General features: G+C 43.2%; 1 protein-coding gene and 1 long non-coding RNA gene across 3 annotated transcripts; one reads left to right on the top strand and one right to left on the bottom strand.

The window, feature by feature from the left end:
- Window positions 1–1,210: 1,210 nt before the first annotated feature.
- Window positions 1,211–15,990, bottom strand: WBP2NL (WBP2 N-terminal like). Of its 2 annotated transcripts, none has more exons than XM_079993945.1 (8): window positions 15,832–15,990; window positions 9,866–9,974; window positions 8,480–8,615; window positions 7,325–7,417; window positions 6,519–6,728; window positions 5,607–5,747; window positions 4,287–4,363; window positions 1,211–3,046 (listed from the first exon to the last, which is right to left on the bottom strand). In XM_079993945.1, exons 1-8 carry the CDS (start codon window positions 15,888–15,890, stop codon window positions 2,999–3,001), a joined length of 873 nt encoding a protein of 290 aa, XP_079850071.1. In that variant the 5' UTR covers window positions 15,891–15,990; the 3' UTR covers window positions 1,211–2,998. The 2 variants fall into 2 exon arrangements, with proteins under 2 accessions (XP_079850071.1, XP_079850072.1); XM_079993946.1 differs by lacking the exon at window positions 15,832–15,990 and adding an exon at window positions 15,297–15,534.
- Window positions 15,991–16,430: 440 nt separating this feature from the next.
- On the top strand, window positions 16,431–20,119 carry LOC307225808. Its single transcript, XR_013843172.1, has 2 exons — window positions 16,431–16,642; window positions 18,866–20,119. It is a non-coding gene; the product is annotated as an uncharacterized lncRNA (long non-coding RNA).
- Window positions 20,120–20,520: the final 401 nt, after the last annotated feature.

Raw genomic sequence — 20,520 nt, 5'->3', positions numbered from 1 at the left:
TGGCAGCAAATTCCACTGTCGAACAGCTCTTACTGTCAGGAAGTTCTTCCTAATGTTTAGGTGGAATCTTTTTTCTTATATAAAGTAAAAACGGTGGAAGTGTAACAGTGGGAAACTTCAGTTGTACAGAGGCAGAACTGGAGCTGAAGGAGCCTTTGGGACTGGTAAAGCTGCTACAGTATAAAATACACCCCAGAAATTAGGAATCTAAGAAGGGCAACCTTATCCAAAAGAGGCAGTAACTTTGGGTGATAGATTTCAGGACGGCCACTATCTTCCCACTGTCATCTGTGGAGGGGACGGGAGATATGCAAAATAAGTAGATTTAACACTATAATCTGATTTAAGAGCATTTCCCCAACATGCTATTTTAAAAAAAGCCGGGAGTGGCATGCTAATCAAAGTAAGGCACAGGAGCAGATTCCACATGCAAGCTATTATTTTTGCAGCAGTTTGTTAGGATCCACTTAGTCAGACATACAGTGGTACCTCAGGTTACATACGCTTCAGGTTACAGACTCCGCTAACCCAGAAATAGTGCTTCAGGTTAAGAACTTTGCTTCAGGATGAGAACAGAAATCGTGCTCCGGCGGTGCAGCAGCAGCAGGAGGCCCCATTAGCTAAAGTGGTGCTTCAGGTTAAGAACAGTTTCAGGTTAAGAACAGTCCTCCGGAACGAATTAAGTACTTAACCCGAGGTACCACTGTACTCAAATTAGGGTTCAGCATCTCCTTTGACTAATGTAGGGTCCTGCACGTGTTGTATAGCGATGAAAACTACAGGTTACCAAAGGTGTTTCAAACTGGTGGCAGCCACAATCTAACATGAATGTTATAGGCTACCACTTGATGAGCCAGCCGTCACCACTCTCATTTTACCTTCTGCAATCATTTTTTGTCAAAATGAAAAACGACCATATAAAACCACCTTTCTGCTTGTGTCAAGGTCTTTTTGTCTTAGGTTATCCACCTACCTCTAGAAGTATATTTTATAGGAATCAGATGAAGGACAAAGAACTGAGTAGCAGTTTAAAATGGAATAATTAATGCTGTGTGTCAAGCTCTGGAAAGCCTCACGTACTTCATGCCAGAACAGTACTGTATTTAATACAACTCCTTTAGAAAGAAACTCTCCCCCACCCCCCCCCTCTCTCTCTGACATGCACACAAAAAACCAGGTTGTCCACACCATCACCACAGATACAAATATAAAGATTTCAATACTTCTGTATTAAAGTGCAATCCAAAAATATTACAGAGGAAAATACTAAGTTATGGAAAGTGGTTAAGCTTCTTGGATTTAGATTAAAATGGATATTAGAAAATTTCACCCTATGCCTGCTATACTGAGTAATATTCTCAGTTACTAAAGGGAAGATGGTCAGAAAGGGATTCATGAATACAAACTAGTATGAGTGGTTCTTGCAAAATATAGCCCCTTTAGAGGTGAGGAAAAGATATCCTAAGAGATTAGGCTTTACTTAAGTTATATTTTTCATTATATGTGGAGCAAGAGTTCTCTTTGGAACAGATAAGAGGGGGGATTATCATGTGAAAATTAAAAGTTAAACCAGCGACAGCTTATGTAAGCAACCACAATATTGTGTGCTGCTTGCTGGCAAACATCCTTTTAGCCCTTCCTAACTCATTTGCCATCTCTTCCAACTTTGTTCAAAAGCAAGTCTGACATGCCTTTCTCTATTTCAAAGCGAGTTTCAATACTTCCCCTCTCACCCACATCATTCACCATTTAGCCCTTTCTAGTTACATTAGTGCCTAGCTCAGCTGGCTGAGCAAGGAGAAATGGCTTCACTATCTATCTCAGGAGTTTGCTAGAATAATAGCTCTTTTCTATAAAGTACTCTCCTATTAAATAGACTCTGCTGCACTTGCTGCTACTGGGTACCAAGACATTCTGGACCTGGATTGGGCTGGTTTCCAGGAGACCAAGACATTCTGCTTGGGTTGTGTTTCCAGAATGCTTGACACGGGTGGGTTGCTCTTATTTCTGTACCCTATACTTTTTGCTTAGCTTCACCCCTCAACTCCAAACTACTAATTTTATAAAGCCACGTCTTTGGTTCCAGTTCAGATAAATTGATCCTTTCCAGGTTTCTCAGCTGCACTAGGAATGAGATGAGCAGACAGATAGTCTGGCCTCTCTTGAATGTGAGACCTTCTCCATATCCCCTATACCAAAAGACAGGATACACTTTTAGAGACACTGATCCAACAGTCAAAAGAGAAAGCAGAAGAGAAACCTATTACATGTTATTTCACATGATTTTAAGTTTCCACCAGGCATCCCTTTTGCAAGGGATAGGTTGCAAAAGTGTAGAGAACATGCTTGTTGCAGAGCCAGATGCAGTTTCATCATGATAAGTTGGAGATGCACCCACATATTCAAAAAGACAGCTACTGGTTAGCCCTTTGGTTGCTTCCCCAGGCCTTCTTTTTATACATCACTGGAGATTTCCCCATTAAGTCCTCTCTGCTACTTTCCTAGAAAATAAGATAAGCCTCCACATATTTATAGAATTCCCTCTCATGCATTAAACTGCATGTAACATGCCACACTGATGCTCACAAGCAGAGATGCATGGAAGAAGAATACTCCTGTCATATTCCTATCTGTGTGTCATTATACGAGTGTTTTTGTTCCATACAAAGAGCTTCAGTATTTCATTCCTACTTATGTGAAGTGGCTTCATTTGCACTATGCATATTTCACCTCTCCTGTCAAACCAAGGGCTAAAATAGTCATGGCTGTTCTATTCTGGTCTCAGGAGAGAAAGCAAGTACTCAGGAAAGCAATACTGTCACTGTTCTTTTGTATTGTCATGAGGAAAGTTTCAAGAACAGCGGGTGTTGAAGAGTCACCCAACATCGTGCAGGTTAGTGACACAGGATGACCTAGAGTATACAGAACCAAGAGGAGGCGGCAGCAATGGCAAAATCTTCTAGGACAAAAACATGGGAGGACAGCTCCTGGGCTCTTCTCAGTTATTCTTCTTCTCCTCAGGTGGTGAATAAGGAGGTGGTTGATCCTAAATTAAATGGAGACAGCATTAATGTGGCACATCTACTATACATGGGTCGCCTTTTTTACAAAACACATCAAAACTTTGCTCATTTCATAGTTTCAGCACACTAACATCATGCTTGGGGGGCCACCATGTTCAAATGGGCAAGACATCTAATATGAGGGTCCTCAACCCACAAGGTATCTTGTTCTTCTCTTAATACAAGTTTAAGTCCAGTACCCCCTAGCAATACACTTTAAGATGGAGTACACAATTTTATATAATCTGCACATCCCAATGATAGAATGGCACTTAACACATGGCTGCAATGGCACCTTTTTTAAAAAGGAGGGGTGCACTCTGGATTGTCTAAGTAGTGTAATTTAACTAATTTAAGGTTTACTTTGTTTTAATGCAGCCTTTCCCGCTTAGAATTCGAGACACTCTCTCTCTCTCTCTCTCTCTCTCTCTCTCTCTCTCTCTCTGTGTGTGTGTGTAAAACTTCCACTGAAATGGCTCTTTATCGCAGCTTTATAGCTTACTGAGAGTGACACAGAACATTAATCACATATACTAAAAACCAAGCAAGAACAAAAACCTAGCAATACAAATGAGGTTATCACTTGTAACAAAAATTGTCTTGTTGGCTGCCAGTACAGGTTAAAGAAATAAGCTACAGTGAGCATTTCTCACATTATTCCAAGATAGCATCAAAGCTAAAAGGAGAAGTGGGTCAATCAAATAATCTTGTACCAAGAAAGTGGATGCCATCTTGTGTCAGATTTGGATGTATTTGAAGCAAATTATGAAACTGCAATATGTTTCATAGATTCTGATTTGCCTCTCGTGGATTTTATGTTATTTGTGATCTTTTCCAACAGAGCTACATCCCAAAATTCATCATACCACCTGTCTTCAGATAGTTAACCAGCCTCCTTCCAGTAATGTGATATCATGAGCTTGGCAGCCATGAGAATGAAGTAAAGGAGGCCCTTGTAGGGAAGGTCCTCACTGACGTTTATGCAGATGGAGAATAGGCAAAGCTCAAGGTCCCTATGTGCTGTTACATTTGTCCCTCCCATTTTTTAGTACGGCTGGTATCTCTACTACAGGAAGCAAAGATACCAAGTATGCTTACTGTGCTGTAAGAAGCTGTACTGTATACTTCAACCAGTTGCAAGTTATGTCCAGCTGATTGCTAGCATAGCAAGAGTTCTTGCTATTTCTCTTCCCTATACCCATCAGACCTAGTGAGGTTCCTTACCATAGGCATGTAGACATTGTGAGGATTAGCCGGGTTATAATATGCACTGGAAGTTGCCTCTGTTGCTTTGTTGCCACCTAGTGCAGAAGGAAAGAATCAAGCATCTTTAAAAATACAAAAATCCACACTATTTATATTCACAAAGCAAATGCTGCTTGTTTTAGCACAATTTTTAGATTAGGCAAAAGAGCAGTTTGTGCAGTGTCAGCAAAAAAGAATTAGGACATGACAAGACTAGCAGTTGGTTTGTGGACATGCTGAACAGCATTAATTCTGAGAAGACAGGGAACAGGAGAAAAGATGTCACAATGACCACAGAGACAAAGATCAAGAGACAAGATTTTAAGAGAGAGAGGTATCCACTTATACAAATAGTAGTCCCAACACGTTTTTTCAGGATTAGGTAGCCACCTGGATTTAGACTGATTGTCTTCTGTAAACAAGCATTCTGGGATCCTAAAACCTTCTGAGAGCTTGCTCAGGACTGCAATACCCCAAGGACCGTCTCTTTCCATATGAACCTACCCGGAGCCTGAGATCATCTTCTGAGGCCCTCCTTTGTGTGCCCCCTCTTCGAGAGGTTCGGAGGATGGCAACATGAGAACAGGCCTTCCCTGCAGTGGCTCCCCGTCTGTGGAAGGCTCTCCCCAGGGAAATTCGCCTGGTGCCTTCATTACAGTGGAACCTCTGGCTACATACTGTCCTCCTTGCGAATGCTTCGGGTAATGAGCTCCGTTAACCTGGATGTAGGTGCTCCTGGAAACGAACTTTGCCCCAGGATGCGAGTGGGAGACGCGCAGGAGACCCCATTAGTGAAAGCACGCCTCAGGTTAAGAATGGTTTCGACTTAAGAACGGACCTCCAGAATGTATTAAGTTCATAACCGGAGGCACCACTGTATACATCTTTAGGAACCAGGCAAAAACGTTCCTCTTTAACCAGGGATTTGGTTGATCCAATTTACATCTCATGCCCTTTTAAAATGTGTTTTTTATGGGGGGGCTATTGGGTTGCTGTTTTTATTTTTATTAGGTATTTTGTGGTTTTATATCTTGATTTTATTCTGTGAACCGCCCTGAGACCCCTGGGTATAGGGTGGTATATAAATTCAAATAGTGTTTAATAATAATAATAATAATAATAATAATAATAATAATAATAATAGATTCACAGCTTCCTTGGCTGTCATGGCTATTAGAACAGGGCAACTCCTCATGCTCAACCATTCACCCCTCTTCAACAAAGAAATTATTCAAAACCTAAAAAAAAGATACATTGGGAGACTGATCCAATTCCCCCCCATTCTAAATGGAAACTTACCTGGCATTCCTGGCTCTGTCCAGGTTCTAGGAGCTGAAGGTCCTGCCTGAGATGGGGCTGAAGGTCCTGCAGAAGGGCCGGGGTATGGAGGAGGAGGAGCCATGTACATGGAGTTCATCCCAGGAGGTGCTGGATACATGCCTGACGACAGATAACAGATGCCATGTCTACACACGCATCACAGAAATATTCAAGTAGGGGGAGTACACCAGGACAGGATTTTCCCATGCTGCATTTCATCCTCTTTTTCCATAAGCTCTCGGGGAGCTTTCCCCATATCAGTTACATGCTTAAACTGAGACAATTGCTGTTCAAACTACATAGTCCATACTGATCCAGCAACTGTTCCCACTGGCTGGATAGAAAGCAAGGCAGCAGCAGAGGCTGAGTCACCACATACAGATGTACTGTGGAGAAGGTACCTACTAAAACAATGCATACAGTGGTACCTCGGGTTACATACGCTTCAGGTTACAGACTCCGCTAACCCAGAAATATTACCTCGGGTTAAGAACTTTGCTTCAGGATGAGAACAGAAATCATGCTCCGGTGGCGTGGCGACAGCAGGAGGCCCCATTAGCTAAAGTGGTGCTTCAGGTTAAGAACAGTTTCAGGTTAGGAACGGACCTCCGGAACGAATTAAATACTTAACCCGAGGTACCACTGTATAATACTTGAAGTCAAGGACTAAGTCTTACTTTGTTTAGCGAAATGACCCAATCCATGTTTAGTGTGTTCCAAGCATTCTACACTGAATAGGATCCCCTCCACTTTTGTGCTACTGTTGATATTCTCTAGATTTGAGCATTAGTCATCTCACCTACATGGAATAGTTATATATTTTGTCAGGTCGTATATACTACTGCCCTTTTTTGAGTGACATTCTTTTATGCAATCTGCTGGAATTTTTACCTGGAGGAGGAGCATATGGATATCCCATAGGTTGTGCAGCAGGTCCATATCCATTCATTTGTGCAGGCATATAACCGTATGGTCCTGGTGGTGGTGCGGCATAGGCCCCTGGTGCAGGTGCATATCCTCCTGGAAAAGGCGGAGGGGCATAGCCCCCAGGAACAGGTGCATAGCCATAGCCAAAACTCTGGGCAGGTACTCCCCTAGAAGCTGAAGAGGAATATGTTCAGTAAGCTAAAATCAGCACATGAAACCCTGGACTTCTTAGGACGATGTCTTAAATCAGTCTACATTTAACTGATTAAGGCAAAATTACCTCCTTTCCCTTTACAGATAGGTAGCCGTGTTGGTCTGCCATAGTCAAAACAAAAAATTGTTTCCAGTAGCACCTTAAAGACCAACTATGTTAGTTCTAGGTATGAGCTTTCGTGTGCATGCACACTTCTTCAGATACACTGAAGCAGAAGTCACTAGACCCTTCTATATAGTGAGAAGGTGGGGAGGGGTATTGCAATGACTTCTGTTTCAGTGTATCTGAAGAAGTGTGCATGCACACGAAAGCTCATACCTAGAACTAACTTAGTTGGTCTTTAAGGTGCTACTGGAAGGAATCTCCTTTCCCCTTGTTGATGTTTTTGCCAGTTTTGCACCTAGAGCAGGACAGAACCATGAGGATGAAAATGAACAGGTCAGTTAATGGAGGCAGCCAGACTAACTAAGGGCCAGCTACTGCTAGCAAGACCAGAAAGCAAAGCAAATACAGATTAAGCAGCAAATGGCATTGGGGGCGGGGGAGAGAATCTTACCATCACTAGCAAGTTTGAACATCAGTTGCCCAAACTCTATGGCACCTCCACTGAGGAAGCTCATCTTAAATGAAGCCTGCCCTTCCCAGCCACCTAAGGAAAACAAGTCAGGTTAAATTTTAATTGAGACAGCTTCCCAAGAGATTGCAAAGATAAAAGTTAATAGAGTTAATTTGGACCCATATGCTTCTGGGCAAATGAAAACATTTGTATTTTAATTTGATGGCACGAAAGGTAACTAAAACAGATGGGGAAGCTCTAGATGTTGTTGGACTTCAGCTGCCACCAGCCCCAGCCAACAAGGCCATGAGTCAGGAATGATGGAAACTGTAATCTAACAACACCAAGGAGGGGAGGGAATAGATTGGTCACTTCTGGGTAAGAAAGTGAAATCAAGAATAGTTTCAACCAAGTTATAGTATTAACACGTATTAACCCATCAAGTACTTCTCCTGCAAACTAGGTTTCACCCCCTTACAGATACAAAGAAGATTCATCTTATTTCAGGTAGTATGAAAAAAATAGCTATATAAAATTAGTATTTTATTTGATAAGGCTGGAGGATGGGTAACTTGATTGAAAGACCAATAAGTCAGATGTTTTCCATGGATTTATTAATTTAATCAGGGTCTGGAACTTAACTAGAAAGTAAAATAAGAATTTCTACCAGCAGAATCTTTTACTGTCTTATTCCAGCAAGCATCCTTCATAACTCGGCAAGAAAATATTTGCTGAAATGAAAGTTTTTTAAAAATATGTTTCTGAAATAAAACAACTTTTTCCTCTTCCCAAATCAAGCTATAATAATAAAAAGACTGAAGTGAAAATCCTCATCGCTACTCTAGTTACAATGAAAATAATGATTTGCAAGCCAAGAGGATATGTTCATAAAAGGAGTGCTGAAAGACAATCAAACTCGGCAGGGAGGGGTGTGTTTTTAGTAAACACACCAACTCACAGGAAAAACTCATTTCTAACATGTGATATTCACATGAGACACTGCCCCACATTTCCTATGCAATCATGCTCTTCAAGACCAATGGAAAGGGGGGGGGGAAGACCAATGGAAAAAATCACTGAAGTAGATTTTGCACAACTTGCGTTAAACTCAGTGATACAATAAATACATTCGTCACCACAAGATGTAGTACATACCTCCAGGTTCTGCTTCTATCACTCCTTTGATATAATTGGCGGAAAATACGGGCTGTTCAATGGAGCATCCTTTCACCTTGTAGAAGGGCATCATGAAGGACATCATTGGGTCCTTGCCCTTGGACACAAAAATAACCTGCAATACATTTAATTATCAAACTTATACCACGTGCTGTCTCTTCTATACAAGGCCCAAAGCAAAGGGATTAAGAAATGGAATATAAAACTACGTACGAAACAATCCAGGACAAATAACTAATTCTTCAAAGTGAGAGAAAGCCAACCCCCTATATCAAACCATCAACTGAAGACATTAAGTCAGAAATTTTTATTTAATATTTATTAAAATAAATGAAAAAATAAGGAATCATAACCAGTTTTCTACAGAAGTCCCTTCACCCACTCAAATGTCTTCACCCTTTCCCTAAATGTCTACAAAATTGGGCTGAGACAGGCTTCTTTTAAGAGCATGGAGGTTCCCCACTAAGACATCTTGCTGGCATATTCCTAATCATTTTAGGAAAAAGGTGGGGATCTTTTTCATCTTGAGGCCAAATTCTCTTCTGGGTAACCTTCCAAGCGCCACATGCTCTTTCTGAACACTCTAAGAGTCTGCAAGTTTCTACGCACTCTTTCTGTTCTCCATTCTGACACTATCAGAGTTCAAGGACACATTCCAACCAGGCAAAAACAACAACACCACTCCTGGAAAGTGCAAAGTAAGGCCAGTGAGATGTGGGGGCTGGAAAAAGGAAGTGGCATTCTATACCAGCAGAAGTTTCTGAACAGTATTTAAAGATAGATTTATGTAGAACATCAAACAACCCACAAAAACAGTTTTCATCTTGTGTCAGTCAGAATGCCTTCTTGTATCTTAAGCCAACATGAAATTTCAGAACAAAATAATCTAGAAAATTTCAGAATTTGTAGTAGCCATGCTGAATGCCTGAAAGAAGAAAACTACTTCTACTCTCTCATTTCAACTACAGCCATACCTCGGGTTGAAGTAGCTTCGGGATGAATATTTTTGGGTTGCGCTCCATGGCGACCCGGAAATAATGGAGTGCGTTACTTCTGGGTTTCGCCGCATGCGCAGATGCTCAAAAATGATGTCAAGAGCATGCGTGGAAGTGCTGTATCGCGACCCGCAGATGCGGGTTGCGTTCGCTTCTGGATGTGAACGGTGTTCCAGAACAAATCCCGTTCGCACCCAGAGGTACCACAGTAACTTAGAAAAAAAAAATACCTACACTAATAGTAGAGAAAAGAATGTACTGAAGAATCTCACACTAGCTGTAGTTAGATAAACTACAAGTGACTGCTGTCCTGACTGAATGACCCTTCAAAAGATGTCTAAGATGCACCTGGCCCTCACTCAAGACTTACCCTGTAAGGAGTGAGAAACACCATTCCTTTCTTGGTGCCTTTGAAGATCTCTGGTTTGCCAGTCACATCAGAGAAGGTCAGCTCCACATCTTTACAGTGCTTGAGAATGCTTCAGGGAAGGAGAAAAAATATGGCCACATGAGCATTTCTTAGTGGGCTGTGCAAAACATGCCATTACTGATCGGTGAAGAACCAACTCTACTATACACAGTGGGAGAGCCACTGCCAAGCCCAGACAGCCGTTCAGAAAGCAAAACCCAACTCAGCAGATATGTTTGCCTTCCCCTTCAGACACTAAACAGGAACACAATTCTCCTGACATTTCAAGTCTAAAGCAGGACATGAGAGAATCCAGTGAACGGGATTCACCTAAGAAGGGCTTCTACTTGTGCAAAGGGACACCCCCCCCATAGTCCTAACTGAGGGTTGTATCCAACCGTGTTACTCGGTTGACAATAAAGCTTCAATTAGTGAACAGGAGAACAAGCAGGTTAGCAATTCGCCTCCCCTTCCCCAGCCTCCCCAAGTCTGAAGAACTGATTTTGGCTGTATAGGGGGAATTACAAAAAACAAACAAACAAAAATCCTTCCCCTTACTGTCAGCTGAGCGGTACTGGGAGCTCTATCCTGACAAGGCAGATCCCCATGTGATGTGCTCTACAGCTGCCTCTCATTTTGCATTCTTCCAAGTGTGTGTCGAACACTTGCTAATATTAAGGCTACGGAAACTCCCATATGATCAGTCTGTTGTCATCAGGATACCCCTAAACCATTTCTTGTTCAGGGATATTTTACTGGTGACCTACTACTCACGAACAGGTTATGAAAGAGCTGTGCAATGCTTTTCAATTTAGCTCTCTCACTGACCAGCTAAGAATCATGTGACTGATTTAACACGCTCTGGCTTCCCTTCCAGCTCTTTTGTTAGCCCAGAGCCAATTAGTGAGAGTTTTCTAAGTCAACTGAATTTCATTCTGCCAACGAGGTTTGCGTGCTCTGTTCTGTAACTGGTCTTGTGGCTTATAGTGTCAGGTTTTTTGTTATAAGCGATCCTGAAGCACAGGTGCTGTGGGACAAAAAAAATAATAAATAATAGATCAAATGATGCACTAACAGTCAATACAGTGGAAACTTAAACTTGTTAATAATTAAGTTGAAATCATTAATCCTGTTGTGACTGTCGTTTATAGGTGCTCAGCTCATCTTTCAAAAATGCAATGCTTCCATTGGCTTTCAGAAACTTAAAACAATATGCAACAACATATAAATTTGCATGCAAGCAGGGCCAGCTCATGCATGAGACAAGGTGAGACGACTGCCTCAGAGGGAAGGATCCACAGATCTGATCTCCAAGAAATGCATCGCCTGCTGCTGCTGCTGCTGCTGCTGTGGCCATGACAACTGTGGCACTCTTAGGAGGCCAGATCAGCTGTGTTCCTCAGCAGACTCCCTGCCAGATACAGCCTCTAGGCAAATAAGAGGCGCTACCATCCTTGTTCCTGATGTAAATCTTCACTCACCCCTTCTTCCCTGGTGGTGGGGAGGGCATTGCGTGGTTTGCCTCAGGTGCCAAAATGTCTAGGGCCAGTCTATTTTCTCCAGCATCTGAAATTCTCCTAACCATGATCTTCTGTTTAGAAAACAAACTGGACTCTGTGCTACACTTTTCATAATTTGCAAGTACAATTAACATGCACTTGGCTTCACCATTACTCTGCTTTCATTATTCTTGGTCATTCAGCTGAATAATCAACTGAATAATATAACTGTCAATATCCACAGCGAAAGAAGGATACTGACAAGCTAGAACATGTGCAGAGGAGGGCGACTGACCAATAAGATAAAGGGTCTGAAAACCAAACTTTATGAGGAACAGTTAAGGGAGTTGGGTATGTTTAGCCTGGTAAAGAGGAGACTCAGAGGAGATATGATAGCCATATTCAGATTATCTCAAGGGCTGTCAAATGGAGGATGGAGCAAGCTTGTTTTCTCCTGCTCTGGAGGGCAAGACATGAACCAATGGATTCAAGTTATTAGAAAAGAGTTTCTGACTAAACGTCAGGAAGAACTTTCTGACAGAGCAGTTCAACAGTGGAAAAGACTCCCACAAGCGGTGGTGGACCAGCCTTCCTTGGAGGTTTTTAAGCAGAGGTTGGATGGCCATTTGTCATGTATGATCTAGTTGAGATTCCTGCATTGCAGGGGGCTGGTCTAGATAACTCTCATGGTCCCTTCCAACTACAATTCTGTGATTCTAAGATGGTAGCTCAAATCTCAGCAGTGAGTTGTTGTAGGAACCCTGTGCCAGGAATAGGGACAGCACAGCGAAGGGATGTCTAATCCATTTGACAAATTTAGCTTACACTGGGAAAGTAACATGTCAATTCCAGCAATAACAGGAACAAGGGTAAGAAAGAGATACCAGTATTGTGATGGTTATCAAGAACTTTTCTGTCTGCCCTGGCCAGACAACATAGTCTCGAAAAGACAACTATGAAGTCTAATAGATCAAATGAACTAGCCAGCAGGCTGGAAGAATTATTTTCCCTTAGATACAATTTGAGGGCCAATCATTCACAAGCTAAGTTTTCTGGCATGCTGCCAATCCAGCAAGTAATTTTTGACAGATGCAGAAGACTGATGCTCACACCACCTAAAAAACCAATGGTGCTCTGTTTACACATAACAAGGCAGAGAGCAACTTGAATATCACACCCACACATACATCTAAAGCACATGGCTTCTGCTAAAGAATTCTGGGAACTGTAGTTTACCCCCTCATAGAGCTACATTTCCTAACATTCTTAAACCACAGTTCCCATTATTCTTTGGGGGAAGTCACATGCTTTAAATGCATGCTTTGGGTAGGACCAAAATCACAGCCACATTAATGAGATGTGCTCTGCCACAAATATTTTTGGCCAACTGTTATCAAAAGAACTGAACAAGATTGTTAAGGAGCTACCCCCACACATCCAAGAACAGATCCTCACAAACACACCAACAGAACCTCGACCAGGAACTTTCTATCTTCTACCTAAAATACACAAACCAGGAAATCCAGGACGCCCCATCATTTCAGGTATTGGCACTATTACAGTGGGTGTCTCCGGTTATATGGATTCTGTTCTGAAACCATATGCCATCAGTGCTCCCAGCTATGTACGTGACACCACAGATTTTCTGAGGAAAATACAATCTTTAAATAATCTTCCCAACAACACTATACTAGCTACTATGGATGTGGAATCTCTGTATACCAACATCCCACACAACAATGGTTTACAAGCTATAAGGAACACCATTTCAGATAAAACCACAGTGGACTTTGCTACCAAACTCTGCCAATTTGTCCTTACCCACAACAACTTCAAATTCGGTGATGACCTGTTCCTTCAGATCAGCGGCACAGCAATGGGCACCCGCATGGCCCCACAGTATGCCAACATCTTCATGGCGGATTTAGAACAACGTTTCCTAAACTCCTACCCACTCAAACCTCTCTTGTACCTGCGATACATTGACGATATTTTTATCATCTGGACACATGGTCAACAGACCCTGGACACCTTCCACCAGAAATTCAATTATTTTCACCCCACAATCAACCTAACAATGAATCAATCTATGCAAGAAATACATTTTTTGGACACTACTATTAAAATACAGGATGGGCGCATAGACACCACCTTATACCGTAAACCAACTGACCGACAAACATATCTACATGCCTCTAGCTACCATCCCAAACATACCAAACAGTCCATTGTATATAGCCAGGCACTACGTTACAGCCGCATCTGCTCCAATTCTACAGACAGAGACTCTCACCTAAGAGATCTACAGCAAACCTTTTTAGAACTAAAATACCCAGCAGATGAAGTTAGACAACAGATCAATAGAGCCAGACTGATACCCAGAGAGAACTTGCTGCAAGACAGACCCAAAAAAGAAAATAACAGAACACCTCTAGTCATCACATACAGCTCCCAAGTTAAAACAGTACAACACATCATCAGAGATCTACAACCTCTCCTGGACAATGACAATTCTCTTTCTCAAGCTCTGGGAGGAAGACCTTTCATTGCCTACAGACAGCCACCCAATCTTAAACAACTCCTAACCCACAATAATACTACAACCAGACTTAACACGGACACTGGCACCAGAGCCTGCAATAAACCCAGATGCCAACTTTGCTGCCACATACACCCGGACAACACCATTACTGGCCCCAACAACATCACACATACCATCTCGGGACTATTTAATTGCTCATCGTCTAACATTGTGTATGCCATCAAATGCCAACAGTGTCCTTCAGCTCTCTATATTGGACAAACAGGCCAAACCTTATGCCAAAGAATAAACAGACATAAATCCGACATCAGGAACCACAAGACAGAAAAACCAGTAGGAGAACACTTCAATCTCCCAGGACATTCTATACAAGATCTCAAGGTAGCTGTTCTAGTACAAAGGAATTTCAGAAATAGACTGGAAAGAGAAGCTGCTGAATTGCAACTTACTACCAAACTTAAAACCATGGAGAGACCTGGTCTGAACAAAGACATTGGATTCTTATCTCATTATACATGACAAAGCCATTTTTCATCTTCTCACCCCTTGCTTTTTCCTGTAAGACCTATTGCAGTCGTTAAGAGTCGTCAACAGGCTCATCACAGCTATCTGCCAATCACCCAATCCCACCACCCTTCTGAGTAATACCCCTCCCCACCTTCTCACTACATAGAAGGGTCTGGTGACTTCTGTTTCAGTGTATCTGAAGAAGTGTGCATGCACACGAAAGCTCATACCAAGAACTAACTTAGTTGGTCTTTAAGGTGCTACTGGAAGGAATTTTTTTATTTTGTTTTGACTATGGCAGACCAACACGGCTACCTATCTATAACTGTTATCAATTGATTATTGTTATCAATAACAATTGTTATCAATTGATAACAATTACCTAGTGAGGTAAAAATTGACACTAAATCCACCTGGAGAACCATACTTGTATACATCAATTCACAGCACCCTTACTTTTAAGATACTTTCCAGTTCTTCATGAGGAAAAAATGGCAAGGTATTTTTATTCAAGAGAGTTCTCGGCTGCCCCAAACACTGGATATCTCCTTCACTGTAGGGGATAAATGGCTGCCCACAGCCCATCTGCTTAGTATGTCTCAAATATGCTTCAAAGGAATGTAACTATTTTTAGTATTACTTTGTAAACACTGGTAAAATCGACATTTTTCTTTTATGCTTCACTGGCACGCTAGTCACTTTATCTCTGGTAAAGTGGCAAACCGGCCGGCGAAATATTAAGAAAATAAATGTACGCTGATCTCCACTCATACTGTGGGGGATCAACGTGTAACTTGCGTGTAGCACATGACAAAGGGAAAGCACGGATTAGGGTCACACCCACCGAGGGCTGAAGAGGAGGAAATGTCACGAACTGAATCAGCCTGCGTAGCAGCTTACGCCTAAGGCACCGACCCTAAGTATGCGAAGGGGCAAGTGGGCGCCGCGGAGAACAGAAGGCCTTACTTCCGAGTAAACACCTTCAGGGCTGCGCTACAAGGGAGCGAGTTTATCTACCCACAACAACACAGATCAAGGGATGTTTACCCCTTAAAACTTTCGCCCCCCCCCCCCCATGAACATCAACCGGGCAGGAGCCCGAGGGAAGAAGGCACGGGAGGAAGGGGGCGGGGAATGCCCTGCGTAACAGCATTCACACGGGCAGTTAACTGCTGCGCGCGTGCGTCACAATCGCAATTCCTGGGGAGAGATTTGGCGCTGCTTTCGGTGGCCGAACCAGGGGCGACTTTTCTCGAGAAGCCGCCCGCGGTCTCCTCCGAAATAAACCCGGGCGAGGGCCCCCCTGGCGACCCCCGAGGCCGGGGATGGCGCCCCCTTCCCCGGCTCCACGTCTCCCCTCTCCTCGCTTCCTTAGTTACCTCTCCCCGTTGGGCGGGATCACCCCGCCGCCCGCCGAGTGGTGCCTGTTCACCGCCATCTTCCCGGCCAATAGCGCCGCCGACCGAGACGGCCCTCCTCCCTCGTCCTTATACGAAGCGGCGCTCGAGTGGCTTCGCCGCGGCCGTGACCTCACGGCGCACAGGCCCGCCTCTCGGTGGGGCGGGAATGGGGCGGGCGCGCCGGCAAAGTGAGGGAAAGAAAGAGCGAGGAAGAAGAGGGAAACGAGCAGAGCCGGGTATCGAGGTCCTTCAGCCGCAGGGACAGAGTCTCCATAGCTTAAAATCAACAAAGAGCCTAAACTCAGCGGCGTATTCAGATGATCTAACAAATGTATCCCGGACTTAATGCCTGCATCCCGGGGGGTTGGGCTAGATGACCCTGGAGTCCCTTTCAGATCTACCATTCTAGGATTTTGTTCTGCGACTTCAAAGCGTCCTTTGCTGTGAGAAGCCGGCAAAGCGGGGCATGGACGCAACAGCCAACCCACCTCACCTCTCGCCTACCTGCGATTCCCAGCAACGTGTGGCAGTGGGGTGTCAACAGTGAAGTCAGAGGAAAACGAAATGGGTGCGGGGGATACAGACTATTATTATTTTTTTGCATTGCGTTTCCATCTCACCGCAGGAATTACATTTCCTCCATCTAGTGTGCGCACTATACGCTTCATACCTCTGAAGAAGAGGGCTCTAGTCTGCCAAAGCTGTGCCACCAGCCATTGTAGTGATTCAGAGACATTTCTTAGTTGTTGTAGTAGGTAATAAATTTCACTATGTTAAATCTTGTCTCAAGGTATTGAACCCAAACTTATTACAGCCATAATACATGTATTGGTTTTTAAGGTGCTGCATGATTGTATTGTTTTTTGCTGCAGACTAACATTACTAGGGACGCAGGTGGCGCTGTGGGTTAAAGCCTCAGCGCCTAGGACTTGCCGATCGGCGGTTCGAATCCCTGCGGCGGGGTGCGCTCCCGCTGCTCGGTCCCAGCGCCTGCCAACCTAGCAGTTCGAAAGCACCTCCGGGTGCAAGTAGATAAATAGGGACCGCTTACCAGCGGGAAGGTAAACGGCGTTTCCGTGTGCGGCTCTGGCTCGCCAGAGCAGCGATGTCACGCTGGCCACGTGACCCGGAAGTGTCTCCGGACAGCGCTGGCCCCTGGCCTCTTAAGTGAGATGGGCGCACAACCCCAGAGTCTGTCAAGACTGGCCCGTACGGGCAGGGGTACCTTTACCTTTACCTAACATTACTGCCCTTCTGGAACCTCTTGATAACTGTGGTGCTATAACATTTTTTTAAATGCTCAATAATAATAATAATAATAATTTATTATTTATACCCCGCCCATCTGGCTGGGCCTCCCCAGCCACTCTGGGCGGCTTCCATAGAAACCAAAAATACAGTAAAATATCACACGTTAAAAACTTCCCTGAACAGGGCTGCCTTAAGATGTCTTCTGAATGTCAAGTAGTTGTTTATCGCTTTGACATCTGCTGGAAGGGCGTTCCACAGGGTGGGGGCCACTACCGAGAAGGCCCTCTGCCTGGTTCCCTGTAGCTTTGCTTCTCGCAATGAGGGAACCGCCAGAAGGCCCTCGGCACTGGACCTCAGCGTCCGGGCAGAATGATGGGGGTGGAGACGCTCCTTCAGGTATACTGGACCGAGGCCGTTTAGGGCTTTAAAGGTCAGCACTAACACTTTGAATTGTGCTCGGAAAGGCTTGTTTTTCTTACCCTTCTCTTTCTGTTTGCATTTAACTTGTTGCTATAGGCCTGGCAACAGTTTGACATATTGCTATATCATATTTAAGAACATGGCGCAATACCTTAAAACAGTTGTACTATGCTCTTACAGCTGTACTTGGCTCCAAAAAGTAGTGACTGTTCCACCCCCCCTACCCCAATCACAAAACCTTGTTTCATATCCCATCTCCTCTCATGCCTACAGATGTTAGGTTGCTTGTAGGCTTCCTGGAGACAGCTGGTAGACTACTGTGGTAAGAAGGATGCTGGACTTGATGGGTCTGATGCAGCAAGTCTCTCATGTAAATGGTAAAAAACCACAAAACCACAAATTGTGATTTTAGAAGTCCACTTTGTTCGGGATGGAAACAGCAGCTTTACGGTAAATGTTAGATGTGGAGCCCTTTGGAAATATACATAGAGTTCAATTCACTGTATGATATTAATATTACCTTTGAATCAAGACTATTTTTAATACAACTATGTTGCATTCATAGTGCATGTTGAAGACATAGTCATGCAACCTTGGGTTCCTTAACGTAAAAAGTGTGTTATAACTTCAGCCATACAGCAGGCGTTCTGCTAATTTATAGTTTGTTCATTAGTCTTTCATTGGTGAACTAGGACCAAAGACAAGGTGGCTGCAAACAGTGATATTACTGCCATACAAATTATATACAAGAGGCAGGGTAAAGTGAATCCCCAAATGCATATTTGGGCTAATGGTGGGTTGTGAGTCTGAAAAGGTTGAAGACTATGGCTTAGAGTAAATGACAAAATCTACTTACAAATATTATCAGGGCAACAAGCACATCTAAGATGGCCTTGAACAGTATTTATCTGGAAATGTACTCTCAAAGGACTAGGATTATTTCATAAAATATTATCAACTCTCACACAACCAAGCCTGTGCCGTGGGGGTGGGCAGCAGGGACCACTTGCCCGAGGCTTGGAGGGCTAGGCCAGCCGAGAGGGGTGGCACCAGGGACTGGCGCCTTTTCCCCCTTTTCTTGTTCTTCTCCAAGCTGGGAAAGTTCCAGCCCATTGTTGTAGGGTTATAATATAGGTGACACAATAATGCTGAAAGTAGGTGTCATGTGTACCAACTCTGACCCAAATGGAGTGATTGTGTGTGTGTGTGTGTAAGGAAAACTAAGCAAATAAACCAGTTGTTCAAAGAACGTTTTCTTTAATCTGACAATAGAACACAGAAAGTTAAGTCTAGCAACATTTACATCACTGGTATGTGTCTTTTTGTCATTTATCTCAACCAGGACTGGACAGATGACAAGAGGACTTCATTATGATACTTCCATAAGCTAGAGGCACCAGGAGAATCTAGGCTACGTTCATTTACCATGCTTGTATTAGTTTCTCTGCCAGAAGAAGAAGAAAAGAATCTTAGTGTAATCTACAATTATCCATGAACTTGCTTGCAAGAGGATCTAGATTTCCAAAATACTTTAGGTACATCTCAGTATGCACAATGACAGTGTAGGATTTTCAGAGACTACAGTAGGATTCCACTGATACCTTTTTCTCTGCACCTGTGTCTCTTTTATAGCCTTGTTGTCTAGATCCACGTGTAACATTAAAGAACCTCAAAAAGAGGGAAGCCAAAATATTACTATGGGGCATTTGCTTTCTTATTACATTTATAACAGTAGCAGTAGTAGTACTGTAGTCATAGTCAGCAGAGTGCTATTTAGGGAGTTTGTGTGTCTTGGGTGGCATTTGATCTGGGCAGATTGGAATGGAGCAAAAGATAATTTCATATTAGTAAATACCACTAGCTGCAGCAAAAGGCTACCGTAGCCTTCTCAGCTAGAAAAGCAAAGATCCATATTGACAAGGAGTGTGCGCATATCTCTGCTTTTTCCTTTTATGGACAGCATTTACTATGACATGTAAATTTAGATTTGCTATAATATAAATGGAAATTTTCTTAAAATAAATGGACCTGCTCAGCTCAGCCTGAGGGTGAAACTGTAACGTTAATCTTGCTATGCAGCAAAGTGACGAACAATATTTTACCGTTTAGATTGATGCAGGCAGAAATTGTTCAACAGAAATTAAAACCATTAAAACTTGGATTTGGAGTTCTCAGACCACAGTTCCTCCGCCAAGGAAAACAAATCTGCATTCCTCACACCTATTGGTCCCATGTACAAAGTAAAATATAGCCCTATAGTCACAGCAGCTAAATCTTGAAGTGAAAATAATTTCCCTATGACTGGGTAGTCAAGTGCACTAAACCTTCATCAGATGGTAGCATCAATGCCTGAAGGTGTAGATTTAGGATGAAGCTACGACTCTGGAAGTTTTACCACTATGCTTGAAATAAAAATAGCTTAAATGGATAAACATTCATGGCTTCCAGCAGCTTTGACTACAAGCAATGCACATGTTACAGCTGCCACATGGAGATGGACCTGCTTTAAACTGCCCTTTTTGACAGCTTTCACCACATGGATTGGTCAGTTTTCCCCACAATGCAAAAGGCTAAAAAATAAAAAATAAAATAAAAAGCTGTGTAGCAGCATGGGGAAATATACCAATCCATACAGTGACTCACTGGACATAAATGACCCTTTCCTTTCCCCTTTCCCTTCCCCCTCCCCTCTCTCCATCTCTATCTCTCCCTGAACTCATCCAGAATTGTCCTTACCCTGCTGCTTTCACCTGAGAAAACCTGATCCTTACCACTGAATCAGAGTAAACAATCAGGTTTTCTTCAGACTCATGTTGGCTCTGCTTTGCTGCTAAAGGGCAGATTTTCCAGGGGAAAGCAGTTCAGCAAGGGCAAAACCACTCAGGCCCATGGCTAGGAAGCATGGGACAAGTGGAAAACTGCTCAGGCCTGGGCTATCTAGGCATGGGGCAGGCACAAGTCTGGATGAGCCCCCTCTCCCTTTAGATTGTGAGTCTG

Source organism: Podarcis cretensis (assembly GCF_951804945.1).
Source record: "Podarcis cretensis genome assembly, chromosome: 10".
Taxonomy (NCBI): domain Eukaryota; kingdom Metazoa; phylum Chordata; class Lepidosauria; order Squamata; family Lacertidae; genus Podarcis; species Podarcis cretensis.
The sequence above is the reverse complement of the archived record's forward strand: the minus strand, read 5'-3'. Positions and strand labels throughout refer to the sequence as shown.

Bases quoted from the DNA above. Each gene is read 5' to 3' on its own strand.
- WBP2NL (XM_079993945.1), bottom strand. From the start codon at position 15,890: ATGGCGGTGAACAGGCACCACTCGGCGGGCGGCGGGGTGATCCCGCCC. The intron at 8,616-9,865 runs GTAAGTCTTGAG...AATGTATTGCAG, and splicing joins TGTTTCTCACTCCTTACAGG to GTTATTTTTGTGTCCAAGGG. The intron at 7,418-8,479 runs GTATGTACTACA...TGTTTTCCTTAG, and splicing joins GATAGAAGCAGAACCTGGAG to GTGGCTGGGAAGGGCAGGCT.